Here is a 25980-nt window from a genome sequence, read left to right as displayed (position 1 = left end):
TTAAAGTCGGAGACTTAACGATCAATTGGCAGGAAAATGATTCTTGGTCTTAAGCCAATTGACTTTCATCTTAATGCCTATAACTTTGTTTTTCAGGCAGCCTTTAAAATGCAATCATTTGTCATCCACATCATGATTTGATCCAATAAATAAAGAGTTAAAACAATATGCAAGCCACACAAAATATTATACTAATCCAACAAGTATGTAAACACCAAATCAAAGACAGTAAATGTTATAAGAAAAAAATTAGACGTAATATTGTTATAGGACTGGATCCTTAGTTTCAACTCAAAAGCGGTCCAAAAACTACATAAATGGTTCAGATTCACACTAACTTGGCCGATGATCTGCCTGTGTAACGTCTTGTGTTTAACTATAAACCACAAAGCGGAAACTACAGCTGCATGTTGACCCTAAACAGATTCAAACCATGTTAATACATGCCAAATTTTTTATACTCTTTTAATATAAATGGGAAAAAAACTAGAGCATTCCCTTCCACATATTTATCTATATCTTATCAACTCTTAGAGATACAAAACACTAATTAATCATTTAAAAAAAAAAAATCAGCATTTCTATTTTAAAATTTTCCAGAGAGCCATTTAAGTTCATAAATATGGATGAATTAATATAAATATAGACGCTTAAATAGAGCAATAGTGTCATATTATAATACTAAAATGACTTTGTTGTAATATTAATACATCCTTCTACACTACTCTAATTGTATGTATTTTAAATAAACTGGAATAAATTTATTGAGTATTTAAATAAGATCAAGGCTCCTACAGCTTTTGACCAGTTAAATTTAACACTACTTAACTGGCTAAGAGTTTCAATCATTTTATATCTAGAGATTGCATGCACAGAGAGCAATAATATGATTTAATAGTTAAACATAACAACAGAAAATTGTTTATTACCAAAAGAAGATTCCATCTTTCCATGACATTTCAAGATTTTATGAATTTCTTTGACATTTTCACGCCTGGAAATTACAATATTAAAATTTCCAGATAACCCTTCCATAATGGAAACCCCATAGAATAATTCCTCTTGGCAAACAAATTCCGGTGAAGCCCAGATCTCTTAAGCATCAAAACATTTTCATTTAAGCAAATGGATCTGCAGGTTATGTTTCCCACGAGTCCAGCATGCTTCTTCTGACTGACAATTCATAATGCTTTCTGCATCGATTCTTTCACATGTAAACATCCGCTAATCATTTCATGAAATAAATTGTTCTTCCACTTCTATTTTAATTCTGACCTTTACTGAATATAAATATTGACTGCAGATATATTGCCTAGGCTAATATTTTCTAATATGAAGATGTTTCTCTACCTTTAATGTGATGAAGTTCAAAAGGACCCAAATAAGATGGTTTCCTGCAAAATGACACTAAAGGTGGGAATTTAACCATCACAGATCAGAAAAACAATGGTTTACATGATTTACCTGCTACCAAACTAAGATCTACCAATCGGTTAAAACACTTAAAGGTTAAGAAATACATGCATATTTTGTTTTTAACTGATTAATTACATGACTTGCCTAACAGTTTAGCAGACAATTATAGTGCACGAGACTTCTTATGGCATCTGCCGGAATGCATAATAAACAAGCAAGCATGGGTCCAGTATAAACAATAAACTGCAGTAAAAAATTGAAGGTATAGTGCACTTCGGAGCACAGAAATGTCGAATATCATTGATGCAGGTGAAGCACGCATACAAAACATTTCAGGCTTTTACTTAATTTTTGAGTATCATGTTATAGTAAATCTTAAAGTGCAAGTGGTATAATAATTTTTAATGCTATCATTATACATCTCATAAAAATATTCTAATCGTTTATCATTCGTAACTTTATTTTTCAGTGCCAAATTTCAAAATAAAAAGATTGTAGATTCAAAGCACAAGCTCATAACGCAAGGTCATCTGCGGTGATAGCAAGGATGCGTAAACGCAACGAGCCATGTTTTCTAATGTTTTGAAACGCGCTCATAATATTAGCCTGTATATATTTAGGAATACACAACCGCTTTATTCCATACATAAGCCGTTAATTTAGGAATACCGAGGATGTGTTTGGTAAACGACTATCGTAGGTGCGTAAGACTAGACGCAACCACCAATTCTGGGCCACTTAAAATGGACGCGAACTGTAAATATGAATATAATCCCAGATGCACATGTCTGGTGAAGGATGACCGCGTCAGATGGTGAGATGCTCCGTGGAAAGCGAAAATGAACCTGCCATGGACGATTATACTTGCATGGATTTACATCAAAGCTCTTGTCTTTGGGAAGAGTCGCTAATTCATTGGCAAGTGAGTTGCCTTTCTAGATAACGTTTGGGACTTACCTCCTGTGTTTGTGCGTTTGGTGCTGCTGGCCTCCGTCGGGGTCTCCAGGGGTCTTTTGCGGGAATCGGGGGGATCAGACTCCATGTGCGGCTGTTGATTGTGATGATGCGGATTGGAGAAAATCCCGTTTTGCTGCACTGCCCCACCGGCCATCATTTTTTATAAAGAAGCTTTAGGCTCGCTCTCGTTTTCCCTAGACGCGATACGCAGATATGGTCGTTTCTAAATGTGAAACCACGATGATATGAATGTTTGGGGTGCGTCGATCCTCCGTGGCAGCCTAGATACAGAACGAAAGACGCATCGATATCCAGTGGCTCGATTATGCTCAGGCTGCACTGATATTAATAACAAGTGATGTGGGGAAACGTCCTCACTCGTGGCTTGCGATGGCGCTCTCCTGCTGGAAACAATGTATGACCTCAGTGGTCAGCAGAACTCAAAAGATTCACTGCTAAAAACTGGGAAGATGTGCGCGGGTAATAAATAGCAACGGGAAATGTACAAGAGGCGAGAGACAATATAGCGGATCCCGCATGCAGGTGGGCAAACCCTGCAGATAGAGTTGGATGGACGAGCGCTTGGAGGAGATGCGATGTTTTTGTAGGCTCTGACTCGGAGATGCTGCAGTCTTGCTTTCAGAGCATCTTTGCGCGTTTCTGCTGGAGCTCAGGGCAGCGGGTGACGTCATGTGGAGCCGAGACCGCGGCTGTCAAATGTGGCGAAGCAGACACGCCCACCTCTGACTGTGATTGGTAGAGGTTTGATTTTCTCCGGCAAAGCGATGTATAAATCCTGCTTGTCACATGACAATACAGGAGGAGGCGGCGGTGATGAAAATGCGGGAGTATCGTTGTAAAATAGGCGCAGGGATGTAAAACGTAAAAATGCGCAGCTCGTCTCTGTCTAATCCACCAGAATTATACGACAGTGTATTTTTATTATTAGGCAATAATTATTATAATGATTGTTATCATTGTTATGTGATTTGTACTTTTATTTATTATTGTTTATTTTTATCATTTTATTTATTTATTAATAGAAGTAGTAATACATTTATTTATTTATTTTAATTTTTATGCCATTTTATTATTACTTAATAATATAAATAACAATTACATACAAAATTAAACAATAATACGATTTAATTTATATAATTTGATTAGTACTAGTAGTAGTATTGCATTTAATTATTTAATTTATTATTATTAATGCAATAATATTCATATAAAATGGTAAATTATTTATTTATTATTATTATTATTATTATTTTACTTAATAATAATCATAATCATACAACTACAATGTAATTACAATTATATACAAAATCAAACAACATTTAATTTATATAATTTTATTTTTACTATTATTAGTAGTAGTAATATTACGTTTAACTATTTATTATTATTATTATTATTATTATTAATGCAATGATATTAATAAATGACAAATTAAACAATAATAACATTAATGTAATTTTATTATTATTATTATGTATTTTATAATTGTATTTATTGTTATTTTATAATAATAATACAGTAATCATAATAAAATTAAATACAAACAATTACATAAACAACAACATTTATGTAAATTTTTAGGGCGGCAAAACCATTAATCGTATTCAAAATAAAAGTGTATGTTTACATACTATATGTGTGTGTACTGTGTATATTTATTATGTATATATAAATACACACACATACATATATATAATTTTAGAAAAAAATGTCAAATTTATATATAAAATATTTATATACACACGTGTTTGTATTTATATATACATAAATATACATAGTACACACACATATATTTAAACAAACGCTTTATTTTAAATGCAATCGCGATCAATCATTTTGCAGCCCTAGTAATTTTACTTTTATTATAAGTAGTATAGTAGTAGTATTACATTTAACTATTTAGTTTATGTTGATGATGATAATGTTGATGATTAATGCAGTATTTGAACTTAAAACTGTATTTAAATTACTAATAAAAACTTAATTGTTTAAAATACTTTTAAATTGAATATAAATGAATATAAATACATATTAAATGGATGGACACAAATATGTTGTTCTATAGTGAAAACCTTTTTTACAGTACAGTGTCCTCAGTGCCCAGTAAGACTCTCTGTATCCTCCTGTCACACACACTCACACTCCTCCTGTGTCAACACAGGGCCAGAGCCGAGCACTTCTCTTATTCCAGATTCGCATCAAGGTGATGCTGCGCCGTCTACTGCATGCACACAAAGAACCACCTCACGCAATTTCACATTTCTGTGGAAAAACTCAGCAGTGCGCCAGTTTCATCCGAAATACATAGGCCTATGCTCAGTTTGAGTGGAGGTATGTGGCAAACCGATACTGAGACATTTGGCTCCTATTTACTGGGGGAAATTTGAGCAAAATAAATTACTATAAAACACTTGTTTTCTTTTGAGTCCAGCCATCCATGAAATGCAATCAATGTGAAACAATCAAAGTCAGTTGCATTGTTTATTCTACCCGTGGCATTCTAGAAAAGCTCATTACTCATGAAATAAAATGGGTGATTATTTTATTTAGACCACAAAAGCTTCAGTAATGTGAGAATTATGATACATAATGCTATTGCTTAAAAATGGAGTGCGCTTCCATGCATCTGCAATCAAATACAGGCCTGATAATGTGGGACTGGGGAAATAGATTAGAATTATTTAGCATCTTCACATACAATATATATATATATTTTTTATCTAGTGTTTATCTGTGTAACATTTAACTGATACAAGTAGACGCCGTGGATAAAAAGTAACCTCAGAGTATCCGCATATGAACCTGCATAAACTGAATAAAATGCAAATGTTTTGTTTATTCTATGCTCATTCTTGCAAAACAAATAAACAAAATTGTTATTTTCAGGATTTATTATTTAATATATAACATTATATAAACAATTTACGTACATTAAATTTTTTTTTAAACATTTTTTATTTATTTTCCGTTTAGAATAAATGCACCATATACTGTATACTGTATACCCAATCTGTCAAAAATAATAGACTTCATTAGTCCATATTTACATACCATGAAAGCTTGTAGCAAAACAAAAATCAGGTTCTGTTTGCCAGCAACGCATTGCACGCAAATGTTAATTTCAGACAGATGGCGGTGGCTAAAGCTCTCCATTCCTGCAATATGGGTTTATGAGCTTTCACATAAACCCGTGCAGTTTTCCCCCCTCTGTCACACTGGTGAAAGGGTGATATCTCGTCGAGGATGACTTTCAATGCATAACACCCTCCCCCACTCTACACATATTGTTTGAAGAGGGGACCCCATCTGCCCCCTTCTCCACCCAGACTATTGTTTCTGCAACTAACACAGAAAAACCTTAAGAACTGGTCGGACTGGGCAACAGCTGGCATTGAATTCCACCTTTATTTATGAGCAACAACATGGCACTATGCAGGTTTAAAAGGAGACAAGGGTATTTGATCATTCATCTGGCACAAACTGCCTTTTTTGGAATCATTATCAAGTTGTTTTTACAAATAAACAACTACTAATAAACCCAGTGAGGATACTGAGTTACTCCCAAATCACTGTTAATATCTAGAAAGAAAAAAGTGGAATTATTGTTTGCTAGATTGGGTGAATTTCAAGCCACGTCTCTTCATTGTTTGATATTAAATTAAATGATATTTAAATTAATTTTCATTCTATAACATGGCTTTACAAATCATTCACATTTCAGTTATCATGCATACACAGTATTTTGATATGTGAGATGGATCTTTCCCCAGTTCCTCCTAGCATTAAAACATCAGAACAGCAAGGCCAAAATCAACCATAAGAAACAAAAGACATAAACAAGAGTCTCCATCTTGTGGGTGAATTATGGAAGCAGTCGAAGAGATTGAGAAGAGCTATTTCTTTGTCTGGTGTTACCTGCCAAAAATTAAGATTACAAAAAATAAAAAGGCTGCAGAGATGACAAACACAATAACTTTGAATACACATCTAACAATTGATTTTTATATAAATATTGTTATTCAGTCCTCAAAGCCTCCTTTAGAACTACAACACAACTGCACAGTTAAAATAAATAGATATCAGTAATCATTAACAGCATGCGCACTATAAAAAAAGTGTTCTTGGAATTAATAATAAAACTATTAATAAACGTTGTATTCACTCAAGGCAATGCAGCTGTGGAGGTTACGCAAGGTTACTGACCTCTTGTGGCAAAACCTTAGTCACATTTCATTTGTAGCGTTCACGTGACTTACAGCCACCAGAGGGCAGCAGTCTCACAACATCGCTTTTTATTTTTTATTTTTTATCATAATAAAGCTAGTTAATTTCGATTGCAATATGGAAATATTACATGCATATTCAAGTAGCTAATGTTAGTGCACTCAGTTCACTATGCACATCATAAACCCATCTTTTTAGGCAATTACTAGATTTGGGTGTCATGTCATTAAACATTTTTAATTTTATGTGATCACAATTTAATAAAAACATTGTAAGTTACTAATTATTAGGTTTAAATTCCATGGTTATTCAGACAGCAAGTACATTATGTCTAGAAAGCGAGCAAAGATACCAAATACCAAATAACATTATCACTCTTTATTCCATTTTAGTTCAAGTTTTTATAACATTATTTACATGTGTTAAGAATCTTTCTGGAAATAAAATGCAAGAAGACATTTCTTTATGAATAATTTGATGTTTTACTATTTTCTATTCTATTCTACTATTGCAGGTTCTTCTTAAAGACAGTCAGGCATAGTTTGTATAAACAGCTTGGTTTAATGATTTACATAAGAATCTGTTGCAGATATTATGTTGTTAATGTTACATTGGAATGGACTTCAACCTTGTTTCCTGTGCTTTACTGAAATAAGATTACACTTCAGACTTAAGTCTGAAGACACACTACAATTTCCACACAATGTCCAAAGTTAAAAAGAAATTAAACTTTCAGGACAAACTCTGAAGTTTTATTAGGTAAATCCATCAACAGATCATATCAAATTCAGTTCGACAATCTATAGTTGACAATTGACATCTTATTAAGGTTAACAATCTCCTTTAAGTTTTTTTGTGTAATACAATTTTAACATGAAGGGGACATGTTGATTACAGAACTAAGTCAGAAATGTTATTGGGCAAAATCATCACCAAAGAAACTAGGACTGTAGTCATAACAACTGAAAAAATACTAAAATTTCTCATGGCACAAACAAAAAAGTACCATGGCAGCATAACACAACATAACGACTATAATGTTACAAATTAGAGTCTTGGAGAGGAAAGACTGAGGATTTTGTTAAAGCTTATTTTATTAAACAAGGCAAGACAAGAATCCAGAAAGTGAGACCATAAACAACTAAATTTTAAAGAAATGTCTCCCCAAAGAAAAAAAGTCAAAGAAGAACAAGGCCTAACACAATAAAAAACATAAGGAGAAACACTTAAGCAAGACTAATTAACAATGATGCTTGATGAATCAGTATCATGGGTTTGACTCCAGTGTAGGGAACACACTGAAAAACATTCACCATGAAACATTAACCACAAGCAAGACATTTATTTGTTTTATTTTATTAATATATATTTTTTTGTTCTTTATCAAGTCTATGAAATACTGCAAACTGAAATTTGGTCTCAAACTAGTTAATCTATACTTAGTGACCAAATTAATTAAGACCATTTCATATAGGCCTACCCTGTTTCCAAACCTAGTGTTGCTTTCCATTTAAATTACTGCAAAAAAAAAAACAACAACAAAAAAAAAACAAAGAAGTAGCAAAACCTATGTAGAATTAACATATAACAAAACAGATCTTATTAAATTCAGTTTGACAACCTCCTCCTGCTGAATTTTTGTTTTAGCTATAAAATTTCAACACGGATACATTTTGATAATAGGTAGCTTAAGTTTCCTTACTTGTAAATAATTCATTTATTTTTGACGTGTCATTTTCACTGTAGCAGCTTTTAATAAGCATATGTTTACCAATGATAATGCCTGTTTGTTATTTAAAGAAAAAAATGTCACTTACAATTGTTAAAAAGGACAATGCATTGCATTTAATGCGTTTAAGCGCTTCCGGTCATGCTTTGTACCGTATTCGTGAAAAATAACCTAGAGGACCACGTACCATGGTATTTATTAAAATACCACTACCACACACATACCCCACTGGAGCCTCGGAAAGGAGGGTTTTCCCCAGATATGGCAACCTCGACAGAAAGACACGCGATTTCACTGGATTTCCTGTTTCCGGAATTCCGCACGGACTGACTGGCTGTCGGCGAATGAAATAAACAAAGACCTACAAATCAGACTCCAACACCTCCTCTCCTCATCCGCAAACATGGACACTGGTGCGTATGTGTAAATATTGTCTCTCGCAGCTCGTAGGTGCCGGCTTAGGGCTCAGAGCTTCACAAATGTTGATGTGAATGGAGTAGCATTGTGTGGCTAACTAGCCCGAGCTGTTTCCTTCTACAGTTGAAAGTGACTAAGCAAAGGTGTGAGGTCGACTTTTAACTCTTGATCGCGTATGCTCGAGTCAAATCACTGGAGTGACGCTTTGAACGGGTTAAAACGAGTGCTTACGTGTAATTATTGGAAATGGAAAGGTTTCTTAAGTGTAAGAGAAGCTAAACACCGCTAAACTACATAAACAATGAATGGAGTCAAACTGAAGTCAGAGAGCTGGCTGTCAATCATTTCAGGCAGTATCTGAGTATGACATCATTCTATCAAACTCTTGTGTGTCACATCAATAAAATAGAATATATATATATATATATATATATATATATATATATATATATATATAATATATATATATATATATATATATATCAGTAAAGGTTTAAAGGCACAGTGTCACACTTACTGTCCATCCTGGTTTGTAAATTGAGAGGTCTTGTTATGTCTTTGTGCCCTTGTTTGTTGCCCAGGTCTGAGTCAGGAGAAAACATCAGCTTTTATCAAGCGCTTCCGCTCGGAGCCACGGTTTCTGCTCGCCCAGAACGTCTCGACTTGCATTGATCCGTTAGAGGTGTGTCTGCACCGGCAGACGGTCCAGGACACCGTACACGTCTTTCAGCACAGCATTCCCACAGAGGGCAAGCCTGTCACCAACCAGAAAAACTCAGGTACCTACACTGTGAGGAAAACTGAGAAGTAAGGTTTTGCAAGTGAATGGTGCATCCGACAGATATTCGGTAAAATAATCTAGGCCCACATGAGATGAAAGTGTCAGTCATATTAATGGTCTAGAAAAAGCATAAAGTTAAATAAAGTAACTGAAACTTGTGTCTTTACAAAATGAAGCCAAAGACAACTGCTGAATGTTTTCTAAAAATCAGAAAAACATCAAAAATTACTTGGTGCACCACTTCACATATGCATTTCATGTGTACTGGGTTTGGAACCAGGAAGTAACCTATAGCAGGATAAACTTTTATCAAAGTACACGTGAATAACATTTGCATAGCAAATACAATATTATTAAGTATTATATCACCACACACACACACACACACACATATATATATATATTTGTTTAAATGTGCTTGTTTTTTTTTCTATCAGGGAGATGTTGGATCTTCTCATGCCTCAACGTCATGCGTCTTCCATTTATGAAGAAGTTTAACATTGAAGAATTTGAATTCAGTCAGTCATATCTTTTTTTCTGGGATAAAGTAAGTTACCTCTATTCCTGGTCTGTGTTTTCAAAAATGACATACTCTTTACTGTTTAATCTAAGATTCAGCTGTATTTCTTTGCACGGGTCTCTCAGGTTGTAATTCTGCTGTGTTGTTTTTGCCGTCTGTCGTTTGCTGTCATTGTGTTAATGGTAAAAGTGCAGTAAATCCTCTTTTTGTGTGAGATGTATTGTGTTCCCTGGATGTTTGTGGACCACTGTGTCCACTCTCTGCCCCTTCACCTTGATGGTACGCACCCCCTGATCATCTGTATTTCTGTTTTTGTCTCAGGTGGAGAGATGCTATTACTTTCTGCATGCCTGTGTGGAGACGGCCCAGAGGAATGAGTCAGTAGATGGCAGATTGGTTCAGTTCCTGCTGTCGAATCCTACCAATGATGGCGGGCAGTGGGATATGCTGGTTAACCTCATTGGTCAGTTTAGCTCTGATGCATTAACCTAAACTCACATTTGTTCAGGGGAAGCATTTATTTGTCGATTAAAAAGTCAATTGGCTTTTTAATCTGTTCGCTTCAGAACAAAAATGGTTTAAATGTATGAATTGAAATGAAACCCTTTGTACTTCTTCACGTTCAAGTTGCATTTAAAGCCCAATGTGCTTTTCAGAAAAATACGGCGTCGTCCCTAAGAAGTGCTTCCCCGAGTCTCACAGTTCTGAGGCCTCCCGTAGAATGAACGATATCCTCAATCACAAGGTGAGTTACGCTCAGCCCTTGAAAGCACCTCTCAGTCTGCAGCGCCATGTATCCCCTCAAGCTTTTATGTTGACATTTACCGAACGAGGATTTAGTGGCTGCTCATGAGCTGGTGGCTCCATCACAGAAACGCTCTTTGAGTCATCGGATGAGCAGAGAATAAAGTCACTAAGGTCACTTCCCTTGTCTTTTAGATAAATGAGAAAGATGGCCGTTAAGGCCCGCATGACATTTAATGAAGAGCTAAAGCAAGTATGAGATAATGTACCAGAAAATATTCATCAAAGTATCCAGTGTTATTTTAGAATTTTTTTTTTTTTTAGTTTCATATTATTTACTAATATTTTGAATTCACTTTTATTTTTATACTCTGTTTCATTTTAATTGAAGTTTTAGTTATTTTGTTATGTGCTTTTGTCATTTTAATGGTTTAATTGTATTTTTTTAATGTCTGTTTAGCTTTTACTCATTTTTATAGTTTTTAAGTTTTAGTCATTTTGGTACTTAAACTTGTTTCTGGCAACATTTCTAATTTTTCATCTAATATTTATGTTTCAGTTTATTTCTACTTCATTTCAATTATCCCAAACAATTTTTCATCATAGTTTGTTTTTAGTTTAAATTAATCTGAAAAGATTAAAAGGTTACATTTTTACATGGCTAAGGTCAGAGTCATGGAAAAAGCTTATAAAATTTGCATATTCATAATATGATGCTTACATTGCCTTCTAAAGCACTGTTTACTCTGTGGTTATATTACTAAAATATTATGAGAAAGCTAGATGAAGTGGTTTATAAGATATCGGAGATATTATATAATTAGGCACACAATTATTTAGCATTATCCATTTTTTTAATTAAATAATTTTTGTCACTTGTTTTTTTGTGTTGCAGCTGAGGGAGTATTGTCTAACGCTGAGGAACATGGTGGCCAATGAGGCTACTAAAACCAAGCTGTCTGACACTATAGACACCATGATTGAGGAGGTGAGTTGTTTTGTGGAGCAAACTTGCTCTCTGTTTTATGGTAATGGTATAGCTCAGCCTGAAAAAAATAAATAAATGAAATAATTTACTCACCCTCATCCCTGTATTTGCATATGCACATCAGTTACATAATTAAAGATCTTGGCGACATACTGATTTGATTTTTAAATAATAATTATTTTGTATTAGAAAATCGATTCTTGTCTTTTTGTCTACATGAAAAAGATTACAGTTTGGAATGACATGATGAGTAAACAATGGAACAAACTATTTAGAATGGCAACAGAATAGTGCTGTTCTTATAGCCCTGTTGAGGGCGCTCTTTGACTGATTATGAAACCACCACTAGAGGTTGCCAGACAACATTGCAAAATTATCTTTCACAGGCTTTGGGCGCAAACTCTTGCAGATTTCACATAAGCAGAGAGAACTGTAAAATTGTGGATAAGGGACTGTCAAGCTTACTTTTATAATTATGGGATTTGCAACTGTTTGTTCCTTATCGGCAGTTGCCAGCTCTGAAAACACCCCTAGCATTTCAGATTTAGGATACTTAAAAGCTTTTTTAGACACATGTCCAGAATCAACAAACAGAAGGGCAGCATGATCAGTTTCATAATTCAGACCATAAAAAGATACATAAAGGTCATTTTTCACAAAGATCAGCATATAATAGATTCGCCTGTAATGTGTATATAGTGAAATATACAATATAAAAGTAAAAAATAGAAACTTGCTTCTTAAAATACACATTCATTCACATTTAAAAAAAAAATAAAAATTACAATTTGAATGTAGGTAAATGCAAATTTATAACAATCCCTTATTAAATTTTAAATAGTCTCTGGACCCGTCTGTATGTCAGACTGTAAGTGATGCAATGACGTAAGTACTGACATATTGTAAATATCATAAGTGCTCGATCTGACAAAACATAGACATCAATAATTAAACCCCATTTGAGCTGTGCAATAACATTGTCACCCACCTGTGAACCAAAATGAGCACATACAAAGCGTGCCCTGGTTTTGTGAATACCTGCGTATCTGTATTCTTAACGTATCTTTTATATGTTTGCATGCATTTTTATGCGTGTGAGCAGAGGAAAGAGAAAGAGTGAGGTAGACATAGAGAAAGAGCAAGCGCCTGCAGGACTTGATGACAGAATGTTCCACAAACATGATTGTTATCACCCGGTGCCTGTCGCTGAGTGGCAAAGGCAATCTCTCTGGCATTATTACTATACCTCCACATCTGCGGAGGGACGACGCACAGCGCACATGTCTAAGTTAATATCTCTAAGCTCATTCTCTGCGTTTCTCTCCCGGGATAAGCATATGCCTGAGTATGATTTGCTTCCCTGTTTATCTGGTTCTGATGCATATTCTCCTCTGTTCTCTTTCCTGTTTTTGACGGGATGTTTGTTTGTCCACCTGGTGGAGGTTTGTTCTCTGTAGCACTTCACTGGCAGATGAGTTGTTGGGACAGGGGTTTGTTTATTTAATAGGGATGCGGTGAAACGTTGTTTTTATTTGTATCAAAATGGTGAGTTACGGTGGATGAGATCAAATGCAGGAAAGTCCTATAATTAACGTAATTGAGACTGAAATCTAATCCAGTGCAGACAAAATAAGTCAAGTCAGAACTTGTTTGAGGTTCAAAATCAGTTCATGTATTGTTTCCTTTTTTTTTTTAAATCTGTGGTTTCCATTCATAATCACACAAGTAAGGTGTTGGCCTTGTTTAAGTTACTTATGTGTTGCCATTGCTGGACTGGATAGTGTCACTCTTTACAATCTCGACTATCTGACAGACCAGTGTGCTGCAGAACATGGAAGCATGATGTGTTTAAGCATGATGTGTGTGTGTGTGTGGTGTGTGTGTTTTTTCACAATAACAACATTCATATATGTGTGTGTGTGTATTTATATTTATATATATATATATATATATATATATATAGTGTGTGATATATGTATATGTATATGTATGTGTGTGTGTGTATTTATTTATTTATATACAGTTGCATGCGAAAGTTTGGGAACCCCTTGCAGAATCTGTGAAAATGTGAATAATTTTAACAAAATAAGAGAGATCATACAAAATGCATGTTATTTTTTATTTAGTACTGTCCTGAGTAAGATATTTGACATAAAAGATGTTTACATATAGTCCACAAGACAAAAAAATAGCTGAAAATATTAAAAATAACCCCCTTCAAAAGTTTGGGAACCCTTGCTTCTTAATACTGTATGTGGTTACCTGGATGATCTACGACCGTTCTGAACAGTTAAACTGCCTGCTGTTCTTCAGAAAAATCCACCACGTCCTGCAGATTATTCAGGTTTACAGCATCTTTTGCATATTTGAACCCTTTCCAGCAGTGACTGTATGATTTATTTGATCAGAAATTCAATAAAACAGTAATATTATGAAATATTATTCCTGTGATTGCAAAGCTGAATTTTTAGCAGTTATTACTCATGATACTGCAGAAATAAATCTAATATGCTGATTTGGTGCTTGACAAACATTTTTTATTTTTGTCAATGTTGAAAACAGTTTTGCTGCTTAATATTTTTGTGAAAACCAAGATACATTTTTTTTCTTTTCGGTTTTTATTTTTATGAACGTTAGTTCTGTTTTTTTAAATTCATTTTTTGCAAGATTATTAATGTCTTTAACGTCACATTAGATTAATTAAATTTCCTCCTTGGTGAATATAGTACTCTTCAGAGATCAAACAATCAGTTATTATAGTACATCAAAATTGTTTCAAAAGATCAAAGGAAATTTGCTGGTACAACTGCTTCAATCACAGAATCAATTCATCATGATTGTGTTTTATACTAAACATTCTATTCATCTGTCATATCTTAGTGTTTGTTTGCACATGCTAGAAGACGGTGTGTACGTGTGATAAAGGAATGTGCAGTTTTGTTATTTTTTTGGTTGAGGTCTGTTCCGTCACTGTGTTGTGGTTGTGGATAATTCTCCGCAAAGACATACTGAAATTCCCTTGTTCAACTTTGTTTGTCTGAAAGTTCCAAATGTGTTTCATGTTTACACGAAAGTTAAAGTTAATCAATCAAATGTATTTGTCAGCTGTTCACAGCCTCTAATGGGTCATCCGATCGTGCTCTAAATTATATTTTGGCTTGCGTTGTGTCATTTCTGCCATGTAACAAAAGCAAAAAGGCCAATTATTGACACGCCATCCTTTGTTGAACTTCATTCTGTTTACTTCCTTGCAAAGTTGTGCTTGAGAAGCAGATGCAAACAAACAAACAAAATTGATAGGATCAGCACTGTGGTCTCGGTACCGGAGTCTGGCAGCCATATAGGAAAGCAATGTTTACGATGAAGTTCTTGTAAACAGTTACACGTACCTACCCACAGGCAACTGGAAATGTGCCATGTTGCATCTTCATACATCCAGCCATTTGCATGGCTGATTGCTTGCACATGGATTACTTTGACGTGAGACAGCCAGTCATACTGTTGCTTTCCTTGTCAACAAACATCTAGGCCTATTTGCCATATTCATACCTGGAGCACCTTGTGCCCACACCCAGAAGCAGGTGCTTGTGATCCCAGATTAGCCAGTATCTCAAGTTCACCCACCAGAACGAGAGGTGATGCATGTGGCACTGGATAGGTCTGACCATGAGTGACCTGAACTTTCTTCATGCCAGTTCCACTTTAAAAATGTTTTTGTTTCTTCATTAGTTTTAATCTTAATATATATATATATATATATATATATATATATATATCTATATATATATATATATATATATATATTTTTTTTTTTTAATTGGATTTAGTTTTTTTTTTTATTATTATTATTTTTGTTTGGGGGTGATTTTATATAGTTCTTTTTATATATTTTTATTTTATTTTTAATTTAATTATACTTTGTGTATTTCTTTGTCATTTGTTTTTATTTAGTTCTGTTAGGGTTTTCATTTGCTTTTATTTAGTTTATTTTTTTTTCTTATGTTTAATTTTGTGAGGTTTTATTGTATTTAATTTTGCTTATTTTGCTTTATTTAGTTTTTAGTTGATCTGCTTTGTTTGTTTTTTATTTTGTCTGGCTTTTTATTGCTGTTTATTTAGTTAGTTTATTTGTCTTTTTTATTCTTTGTAATTTTATTTAGTTCTGTAGGGCATTCATTTATTGTTTTTAGTTTTATATAAAAAAAATTTGATTTTAGTTTTTCAAGGTTTCTATTTTATTTTATTTATTTTTTTAATGCTCTATTTATAGGGACAGTGACACAGAATTGTCATAAACCATGTTTAATCTCATAATGCCTGTGTGAGCACCATGGCTCAAGAATACCACAAGGCCACAGCTCTGATACTTTGGAATAAACTAAACCGTTTTCCTGTAACATGTCACAAATGCTTTTGACAATATACTTAGGACATATGTGGGTTTCCTGCACCTTTCACATCAAATGCCTGTTGCTTATTCCATAAATACAAGTTTGATTTTAGAGTAATTTAAACATTGCATCCATGCACCTTGCTCTCGTTAAGTTGCTCCGACTCACAGATCCTGCATTATCCAAAGTCAAGGCATAACGGAACAGCCTGAGGAGATGAGATTTAGTGCTTTTGGACGAGACATTGTGTTTTTCTTAAGCAAAAGATTTACATTGTGCTATGGCATGCTTATCTTCCTGACCTGTGAGCCAGTCGCTCATCCCTAGATGTGCCTCTCGGCTCTTCCTGCTGCCCTGTGGCCACCCAGCCTCAGACAGGTGTTTCAATATTGACTCCGTACTGACGTCAGTGAGCCTCAGCCATTGTTTTGCGCGACCAGCACTTTTCAACAGGCCAAAAAAAAGGGAAAACGGGCGCCAATGTTGTTTGGACAGTCCTGTGAGTTTATCTAACCTGCCAAGGAGGAGAGAGGATGTGAGAGCGTGCGACACAGAGGCTGTTTGTGCGGTTGGAGCATCTGGGTCCAACGCCGGGTCAACAGGGAGGAAAGAGGGCCGGGCACCACCGGTATTTACTCCCCCTCTTGGAAGACTGGATAGAGAAAACAAACTTTAATGCTAAATGGTTTTTTTCTGGGATTGGGCTGAAATAGGGTGAGAGAGAAGGTTGGATACTTTGAAAAACCTAGCTCTCTTCTGTAACCTCTCATCTAAAGAGTACAATAAATTGACAAATGTTGACTCATGTTCTTCCAAAGCCTTCTGTGGAACACAAATGATATTTAGCAAATAAAAGTAGATGATTTATATTGACATACTCCCAACAGGATGAAAAAGCACCATTAAAAGTAGTCGTTATGAGTCTTCCGAAGACATATGAGTGAGCTTTGTGTGGTTAAAAGACCAAAATTTCTTTCTTTCTTAATTTTTTAAAGTTCTGTGAGGGTGATGTCCATTTTTATTTAAATTTAAATATAATATTTTTTTTTTTTTTTTAGTTTTAGTGTTTTTTGTGATGATGATATATAATTTGTGTATATATATATATATATATATATATATATATAAATTAAATTTTTGCAGGTTTTTGTATGCTTTTGTATGTAGAGGTTTTTTGTCCTTTGCTTCTGTTTATAGGGAACATTAGAGAGAAATGTCCAAAATAAATTAAAACATTTCCTTATACCATCTCAAAAATTTAAGTCATCATTCTCCTAATTTTTCCTATTAAAATCTCCTACAAGCTTGCATGGCATTGCACAAGAGTCATTGTTTTTTTTCACATCTTATTAGCAAATGTCTTGCATTTTTGGAGCTTGACAGTTTAAAACACTATCCCCTTTTGTTGGAATAAAGCAGCTTTGACATTCTGCAAAATATCCTTTTTTTGAAACAACATGAGGGTGAGTAAATAAGTTTTCATTAGTCAGTGAACTATTCCTTAAAAAAAAAAAAAAAAAAAAAACCTTAAGGAGCCATAAATAATTCATGTGTTTTTTCTATTGACTTTTCAGTGAAGTCCTGACCAATGAAATGTTACATAGTGTGAATAAAGTCAACCAGAATTCTCTGTAAAGTTCAGTTTGTGTAGCGCCTGTCTTTGTTGATTTGTCTACTTGAATATGCCAAAAGAAAAAAGATAGGTGCATCTTATCTGTCCAGTTTCTTGCCTTCCTGCATTTGCGATTGACCAAGAAGTGCATATTATCAAGGTCAAGTTAATCTTGGCTACGAGAAATCCACAATCCAATATGTAAAGCTCAGGCCGCGGTCAGGAGAGGGCAGGAAATGCCTGGGATTGGAGTAACAAAGGCTAAGTTCTGAGAACTAAAAACAGTTTGAGTTCAGAAAAAAAGAGTAACAGAGTCAAACACTGGCGCCTCACAGACAGTGTTTGTGTTCTTAGTGCTCATCTCGGCTACATCCCGTCAAAGCCAGAGCTTTCTCTAATGTGGTTTGTTTTGTTTTCCCAGGTCTGATTTAAGATATCACATCCATATGTCATCCATCTTCAGAGTTCAAACTTCAATCAACCATTTTTGAATTCTGAATGCTTATTAGGAGCCATAAAACTTGAGAATTTCCGCTATGCGCACTACTGTTCAGAAGTTTGGGGGCAATATGATTTCATGCATCTTTTCTCTTTTATTTGATGTCTTCAGGTGTTTCGAGTGGCCAGTGTTTGTCTGGGCAGTCCTCCAGACACCATCTGTTGGGAATACCGGGACAAGGACAAGACCTTCCACCGCATGGGCCCTTTAACTCCTCTGGAGTTTTACACAAAGCACATCAAGCCCCTCTATAATCTTCAGGACAAGGTAAGAGCAGCACAGGCCACATCAGCTTCAGTCTGTTGTAGTCCTTACTCACAAGTTGCGTAATCTCTATGCAGATCTGCCTCGTTAACGACCCTCGGCCCCAAAACCCCTATGGAAAGCTGTTCAGTGTGGAGTTTCTGGGAAACATGGTGGGCGGCCGTAGAACACTTTACAACAACCAGCCCATCGAGCTGCTAAAGAAAGCTGCTGCAGATTCCATCAAGGGTGGAGAGGTAAAATCAATGGGGTTCAAAGGGTTGCCATTATAATTGACCGTTTGCAAAGACCTTGATTGACAGGCGATCTGACCAATCAGAACGCGGATATTATGTGCCGCCGCTGCTATTCGCCATCTTGCCCGACAGCTACAGCTACAGCCGGTCTCCATAGAAATCCATATTAAAACGAGGTAAAAAAAGATTGACTGAATTGAAACTTTTTCATTATAGCTAAATATAAACATGTGCAGAGGGTTAAGCTGTGCTGTTATTTGGCTGCCACAGTAACGGCAGTAAGCTAAGGAATTCCTTTAAAGTAGTTGTTTTGCATACCAGAAAACCTGTCATGTCTGGTGCTAAAGTTAAAATACTGAGTGTGAAATAATAAAATGATATGTTAAAACGTGTGGTCTTATCATTCTGTGGACAAAATCCCGTGAACTTCGCCCCAAATGGGAGCTGTATATACACATGTGCGCTCATCTGTTCTTAATGCAGCTAACCTTGTGACTCGCATTGCTTCATGTCATCTTCCCACTCATCAAACTATGACAGGTCCTTTACTGCAATTGATGGTCACTGCGACATTCTAAAGTGATAACACTATGGCGTCATGTGCTTTTTTTAAACCATTTTCATAGGTTTCACGTTATATTGATGTTCATTTCGTGCTTTACGTAAATATGAAAAGACATCGGTTCACTGAACTGAGGCAATACAGTGATCTGTCATGACACTTCAAAGAGCCACAAAACAGCATTTATTGTTTGAATTTCTTTAAAATGACTAAATTGATACCTTGTTTCATACCAGAAGTTACCTTCTCTCTCTTGTCTGTCAGCACGTTGTCAGTTTCCTCTTTGCTATGCGATGTATTTTTCACTGGGTGAGAACAAGAGAGTGCTATTGTTTGTCGGGGATGGCAACAGTAACTAAGGAGAGCGGTTCTTTGCGAATGGTCAATTAGGCTGGTTAGGGTCATGTGATGAAAGTTAAAGGATAGAGTTTATTTTTTTTTGGAAATACTTTGATTTAGCAAGGATGCTTTAAATTGATCGAAAGTGCCAGTAAATACATTTATAATATTACAAAATATTTCTGTTTCAAATACGTGCTGTTGAAAATTCAGTCTGCCATCACAGGAATAAATTACAATATATTAAAATAGAAAAGGGTTATTTTAAACTAGTAATAATATTTCACAATATTACTTTTTTACTGTATCAAATAAATGCAACTTTAAGTACAAGAGACTTCTTTCAAAAACATTGAAAAATTTTACCAACCTTAAAACAGTAGTGTATGTGTATCACAGCCCAGGAATAAACAGATTAAATAACTAGAATCGTTTTTTGCACAATTATTCCCATATGACAAAAGAGACCTATGAGCTTTGATAGTAATTGTTGAAGGTAAAAAAGCACTACGGTTGAATCCACTATCCCTATTCCCAGATACATATTTTATCAGGATGAAACTTAATGACCATGTTTGCAACAAATTTGCAGCACTAAATGATACAGTTATAAACTATTCACATATTTGTGTCACTCTCTGAGGTTTACATGCCTGTGTGTAAATAGTTTTTTGCAATTTCAGTGTATTGTATTCTGTCTGGAATTTTAAACTCTTGTTGTACATGTTTTGTCCTGACAATTTAACCAGTACAAAAAGAGAGAAAAACATAGGACACTTAAGTTGATAGACAAAAATAGTGCTTGTGATAATGTATGTCCGTATGAATTGGTGTCTTTCTGGCATCAGGCGGTGTGGTTCGGCTGTGACGTAGGCAAACATTTCCACAGCAAACTGGGCATCAATGACATGAATGTGTAAGTATTGTCTCTTCTGCAAGTTAAAAGGTAAGACTTTTCTGAGTGTGTTTTTGACACTAAAAATTCTCTTTTTGTAGGTTTAACCATGACCTGGTATTCGGCATCTCAGTGAAAAACTTGTCTAAGGCAGAAAGGCTGATCTTTGGAGATTCTATGATGACCCATGCCATGATCCTGACTGCTGTTACTGACAAGGTATCGACAGAACAGCACACTCAAAAACACTGTCAAACATGCTTGGATTGAATAGTTTGAGCTAGTTATTTAAAGACCACTATATCACACAGGTCATGACCCTGAATGCTCATTAACAGCACTTGTGACCTCAAGATTCTTACTCCTTCTGCAGACATCCGGCCTGTTTAATTACAAGCAGTTTTTGAGATTACTGACTATTTTGCCCTCATAAGTCACCATATGCACATCCAGAGTTCATTATTCCCTTCTCTGGCACCCGGTGGGCAGCACCCGTGTACATGTGCTGTAAAGCAAAGGGCTTCTTTTATTAATAAGTAAAAGATAGCTTAGTTTTAAAGAGAAGCTAGACATTACACAATGTGAAATACAGAAAAAATAATACTTAATTTACCAAATTAATACTTCTGTTCAGCAAGGATGCATTAAAGGGTTAGTTCACCAATAAAAGTAAAATTCTGTCATTTATTACTCACCATCTTGTCGTTTCAAACTCGTAAGAACCTCTTTCATCTTTGGAACAAAATAAGATATTTGTGATGAAATCCGATAACTTTCTGACCCTGCATAGACAGCAACGGAACTACCACGTTCAAAGCCTAGAAAGGTAGTAAGGACATTGTTAAAATAGTCCATGTGACCAGTGGTTCAACCTTAATTTAACGAAGCTACGAAAAAACTTTTTGTTTGCAGAGAAAACAAAAATAATGATTTTATTCAACAGTTTCTTCTCGTCCATGTAAGTCTCCGCCACCATTCAAAAGAGTAGAGAGAGACTGGCGTTACTTATTTGGAAAAGTATCTCAAATATTTTCTTGTAAATGAAAAACTAATGTTACTTTTATATTTAAAAAGTAATTTGATTACATAACTTGCATTACTTGTAATGCATTACCCCCAACACTGAATTTTTAATCAAATAAATGCGGCTTAGCAAGCAAAAGAGGCTCCTTTCAAAAACATAAAATCTTACCAACTCCAAACATTTGAACAGTGGTGTGTGCTATTAAAGTCTAATTTTGTTCCATAAATAACACGTAACACCTGGGATTAAGTGCTCTGCCCAGAGCAGTTATGATTCCACATCTCTATCCACTACACTATGATTGTCGTGTATGGTGGGAAGTTGGCCTAATGTTAGAGAGGTCAGACTCCCAATCCAAGGGTTGTGAGTTCGAGTCTCAGGAATTGTGGGTGGGGGGAGTGCATGTACAGTTCTCTCTCCACCTTCAATACCATGACTTAGGTGCCCTTGAGCAAGGCATCGAACCCCCAACTGCTCCCCGGGCGCCGCAGCATAAATGGCTGCCCACTGCTCTGGGGTGTGTTCACTCTCTGTGTGTGTGCACTTTCGGTAAAATGCAGAGCACGAATTCTGAGTCCACATCTCTATCCACTACACTATGATTGTCGTGTTTCAGTTATGATTCCACATCTCTATCCACTACACTATGATTGTCGTGTATGGGATGGACTTTCATTCTCCGTTTCATCATGTCTTTCGTCCACAGAATGGAAAGGAGGGATGCTACGAGAAGTGGCGTGTGGAGAACTCGTGGGGAGACGACCGTGGGAATAAAGGTGAGGGGGTTTCCCACTCTGTCTGCCACTTATATATGCTTCCTAATTTACAGATATTTTAGTTTTTGACATTAAATAATTCAATTTGCAGCAGGATTAGCTCTTGGGGCTCCTTAGTCCGCTCTTCAATAACTTAATTTAACTCTTGTCTGAGAACACCAGGAGTCGGATATTTGAATTAGCATGGGGTCTTTGCTGGGCCTCTCTGGATTCAGAGGTTTAGAGCATGCTGTGTGTGTTATTTGGGCCGGGCACATCTGTAGACCCACTCACAGCTGGACCTCATGTCCATGCCCACCGTCTTATTTAAAACAGACGCTACATCGAGGTGCTGTTTAATTAGCTTTGGCTGCCTGGAGAAAGAAAGAGTGTGTGCACACGCATACATTGCCGTTTTCTTTCTGCTTCCATAGACCTGAATTCCTCAGAAGATTATAAAGGTATTTTGGCCTGCTCATTTTTCGTGGAAAATGATTCCTTGCAGATTGCTTCATCTGCGCATTTAAAAAGTTCAAAGTTTGCCTTAAAGGTGAAGTGTGTCATTTTTTTCCCTGTTAAAATACTTTTTCTTTTTTTGGTTTAATGAGATACAAAGGCATTCATAGATTGACTTCCTCAAAATGCTGTGGTTCTGTTGTGTTTCTGAGGCAAGCATTGCTATTTCTGTTGCACATATATACTAACATTCAAAAGGTTTGGTGTTAGTATGTTATGCATAATTAACAGCAAATCTAAAAAAAAAAAAAAAAAAAATAATAATTATAATAATCCACTTGTAGCATTTAAAGTTATTAATTTATATAGCTTAAAAGTATATAATTTTAATATTCAACACAGTAAGCAACTTCATCATTACACTAGTAGAGCATTATTTGGACGCTTCACCTTTAACACACTAATTTTAGTAGTAACATCTGCCAATGTTGTAAAAATATCAGCCTTACAGCGCACATCGTATTAATAAATGACAAATCACATCTAATCACAGCTGTTTATGAATTCAGAACATCACAGCTGTACATAAATCTGAACTTTTTGTGGATTTCCAGCAACAGTGTTTGACAGCTAGACGAGAAGGGGAATTAGAAAAATGTGTTGTGGAGGTCGAAGGGGCTAAGGGCTCTCAAATTGGTCATAACAGTTGTTTCTTCTGAAGATTAGACAGTAATGTGATATATTCAGGGGGGCAGAGTAAACGTTCTAGAGGAATACAGGCTTCAGGCTTGTAAGATTGATTAATTCTGCCTCATTCTGGCCTATTTTTGCATATTGTGGCATGAACAAGAGGTTAAAGAGGGATAATTGTGTAACTGATTTTGACTGAATATTTATAATGCGGTCAGTGGCTCACTGGAGGCTCTGAAGCTGGTAGATTTTATGGCTTTAGAAGTGGATTGATGAAAAGAGAAAGAAATATTCTCTCAGATGCTTTGTGCCCCCCAGGAATGCATGATTTTTATTACAAACACAAAGACTGCTAGCTACTCAAATAAACATGATGTTTTGTAGCAAAAATCTGTTTGTTTTTTCAGATTCAGAACCATTTGTCTCTGAGGCTTCTCTCAGCCTCATTAAAAGTCTGTTCTCATCCAAAAACGATGCCCCATTTGCACACTCTCAGACTACTTTGTAAAAAATCCCACTCTGAAAACCAAAGCATTAAGCTGAGGTAGCGATGCACAGAAATCCAAGCTCTACTGCTTCATTTGTGCACAGTATGTTCTGGTCTGTTTCTCTGAGCGATCGATGGCCTGGTTTGATTGGCCTAAGTCAACCAGTCATGACCCAGGAGTGAATGCTGAGTGAAATAAAGCTTATCATCATCTACTTCCTGCTTTTAACATGGCAAAACATTCCGGATGTCAAATTTTTGTACTTTCTTTAAGCGATTAAGAGAGGAACTGGCTTTATCGGCACACAGTTGGATCCTGACACATCCTGAATGAAAAATATTGTTCAAATGTGTGTTTGCTTATTTTAAAATCAAACCTTTTCGGTTTTGAGAGGCGAGACGGGCAATCTAGACAAGGTGTGGCTCGTTCCCTCCATGTGAACAATGGAGAATGTGCGGAGCTAATGGGATCAGGATTTCATTTGACATCAGATTTGGCAGCGTTAAACACCATTTGCTGTTAAAGTTTTACTCGCAAGGATAATCGGATTTCAGTGTGTGACGATAAATCCCATCTCACGAGGAGGGCGCTAAATCGGACATCTCTCAGACTTGGACTTTATATAAGGAATATATTGCTTAATTACACTTTTAATTAGCAGATTGAGCTCTGTTCAAACCTAGTGAGCTAAGCTGAAGTTTCTCATAAGAGCTTCTGCTGCAGCAAATTAAATGGTGTTCCACTCCTCCATCTCGCTATCTTTCTTTTGCTCATCTCTTATTTTACCCGTTTATCTCTGTCTGTTGTCCGTGCCTCATCTCTGCCTCATCCTGCAGGATATCTGATCATGACAGACGAGTGGTTCTCTGAGTATGTGTACGAGGTGGTGGTGGATAAGAACTTCCTCCCTCCTGAGGTGCTGGACGTCATGCAGCAGGACCCCATCGTCCTCCCGGCCTGGGACCCCATGGGAGCCCTGGCATAACCACGGGAGCCGCAGGCACTGGTCTCAGCCTGGTCTCCTTGACTCCGCCTCCAACTGGTTTTTACCCTCCAACCATCTCTCACAAAAAGCCTACTCTAGATATACAAAAAATAAAGTTTTTTGCCTCTTTTTTTATTATCACTGGAGTCTGAGTGTGGAATCATTTCAGTGCATCATTTGCTTAGTATAATTCCTGATTTAATTACCATTACGAGACTTGAATTCTGGCATCTTTTGAGATATATACACTGCCATTCGAGTTTTTATTCAGCAAGGATGCAAAGAAGAAAGAAAGAAATGTATCATGTTTCTACTGAAATATTAAACTGCACAACTGTTTTTAACACTGATAACAATAAAAATTGTTTCTTAATCAGCATGTTAGAATGATTTCTTAATGATCTTCTGACACTTAAGACTGGTATAATGATGCTGAAAATTTAGTTTGGCCATCACAGGAATAAATAATATTTAAAAAAATATTTAAAAATAGAAAAGTAGGGATTTTACATTATAGTAATATTTTATAATATTTTTGTTGTTTTTTTGTACTGTACTTTTGATCAAATAATTGCAGCCTTGGTGAGCATATGAGATTTTTTGGGGAGGTTCAAGTACATAACCCAACAATTAATGGGTTATATAGTAGAATTTCGTTACAACAGCATTCTAGGTGCAACGGTCACCACCAACAGACAGGATTATTTCAGATCCCACTGGATGACTGTCAGCGCAGCATATGTTAAATCATGGCTTGAGATCTATGACGTTATCTGTTGGAGTTCATCTCAGAACGAGCCTTCAGAAAATGCTACATATGCACTCCTATAGTACTTTGTTTTCAGGCCATCTCATCTCTGCTGATCTTTATTCAAGTCTGAGTCTAAGATCAGCCAGTTCTAAGGGACATAAAAGATCGATATGTAATTAAACTCGAACAAATTGAATCGAGTCCGCTTGATCTGTGTTAAATCTAATTAAGAGGAG

The 25980-nt window shown here is 35.7% G+C and overlaps 2 protein-coding genes across 3 annotated transcripts in view; one reads left to right on the top strand and one right to left on the bottom strand.

Annotated features, from left to right (window-relative positions):
• Positions 1-3234, bottom strand: part of LOC109088449 (RNA-binding protein Nova-1-like) — a 54259-nt gene extending 51025 nt beyond the window's left edge. Inside the window, exon 1 of one of the 2 annotated variants that reach the window (XM_042739668.1) lies at positions 2374-3234. In XM_042739668.1, coding sequence (XP_042595602.1) covers positions 2374-2530 — 157 coding nt within the window. In that variant the 5' untranslated portion in view covers positions 2531-3234. The remainder of the gene's footprint in view (positions 1-2373) is intronic. The other variant, XM_042739669.1, reaches the window with a different exon arrangement.
• Positions 3235-8604: 5370 nt separating this feature from the next.
• On the top strand, positions 8605-25134 carry LOC109049891 (bleomycin hydrolase-like). Its single transcript, XM_042739667.1, has 12 exons — positions 8605-8760; positions 9346-9543; positions 9983-10092; positions 10387-10528; positions 10722-10810; positions 11705-11797; positions 18411-18566; positions 18641-18799; positions 20549-20616; positions 20697-20814; positions 22326-22395; positions 24845-25134. The coding sequence occupies exons 1-12, from the start codon at positions 8751-8753 to the stop codon at positions 24991-24993; spliced, it is 1362 nt and encodes a 453-aa protein (XP_042595601.1). The 5' UTR covers positions 8605-8750; the 3' UTR covers positions 24994-25134.
• The last annotated feature ends 846 nt before the right edge of the window (positions 25135-25980 follow it).

The sequence above is a fragment of the Cyprinus carpio genome, chromosome B15 (genome assembly GCF_018340385.1).
Source record: "Cyprinus carpio isolate SPL01 chromosome B15, ASM1834038v1, whole genome shotgun sequence".
NCBI lineage: Eukaryota > Metazoa > Chordata > Actinopteri > Cypriniformes > Cyprinidae > Cyprinus > Cyprinus carpio.
Note: the sequence above shows the minus strand (reverse complement) of the source record. Positions and strands in the feature narration are given on the sequence as shown.

Coding starts and splice junctions, on each gene's coding strand:
- LOC109049891 (XM_042739667.1), top strand. Junction 10,811..11,704: donor ACGATATCCTCAATCACAAG/GTGAGTTACGCT, acceptor TTTGTGTTGCAG/CTGAGGGAGTATTGTCTAAC. Junction 20,815..22,325: donor TGACTGCTGTTACTGACAAG/GTATCGACAGAA, acceptor TTTCGTCCACAG/AATGGAAAGGAGGGATGCTA.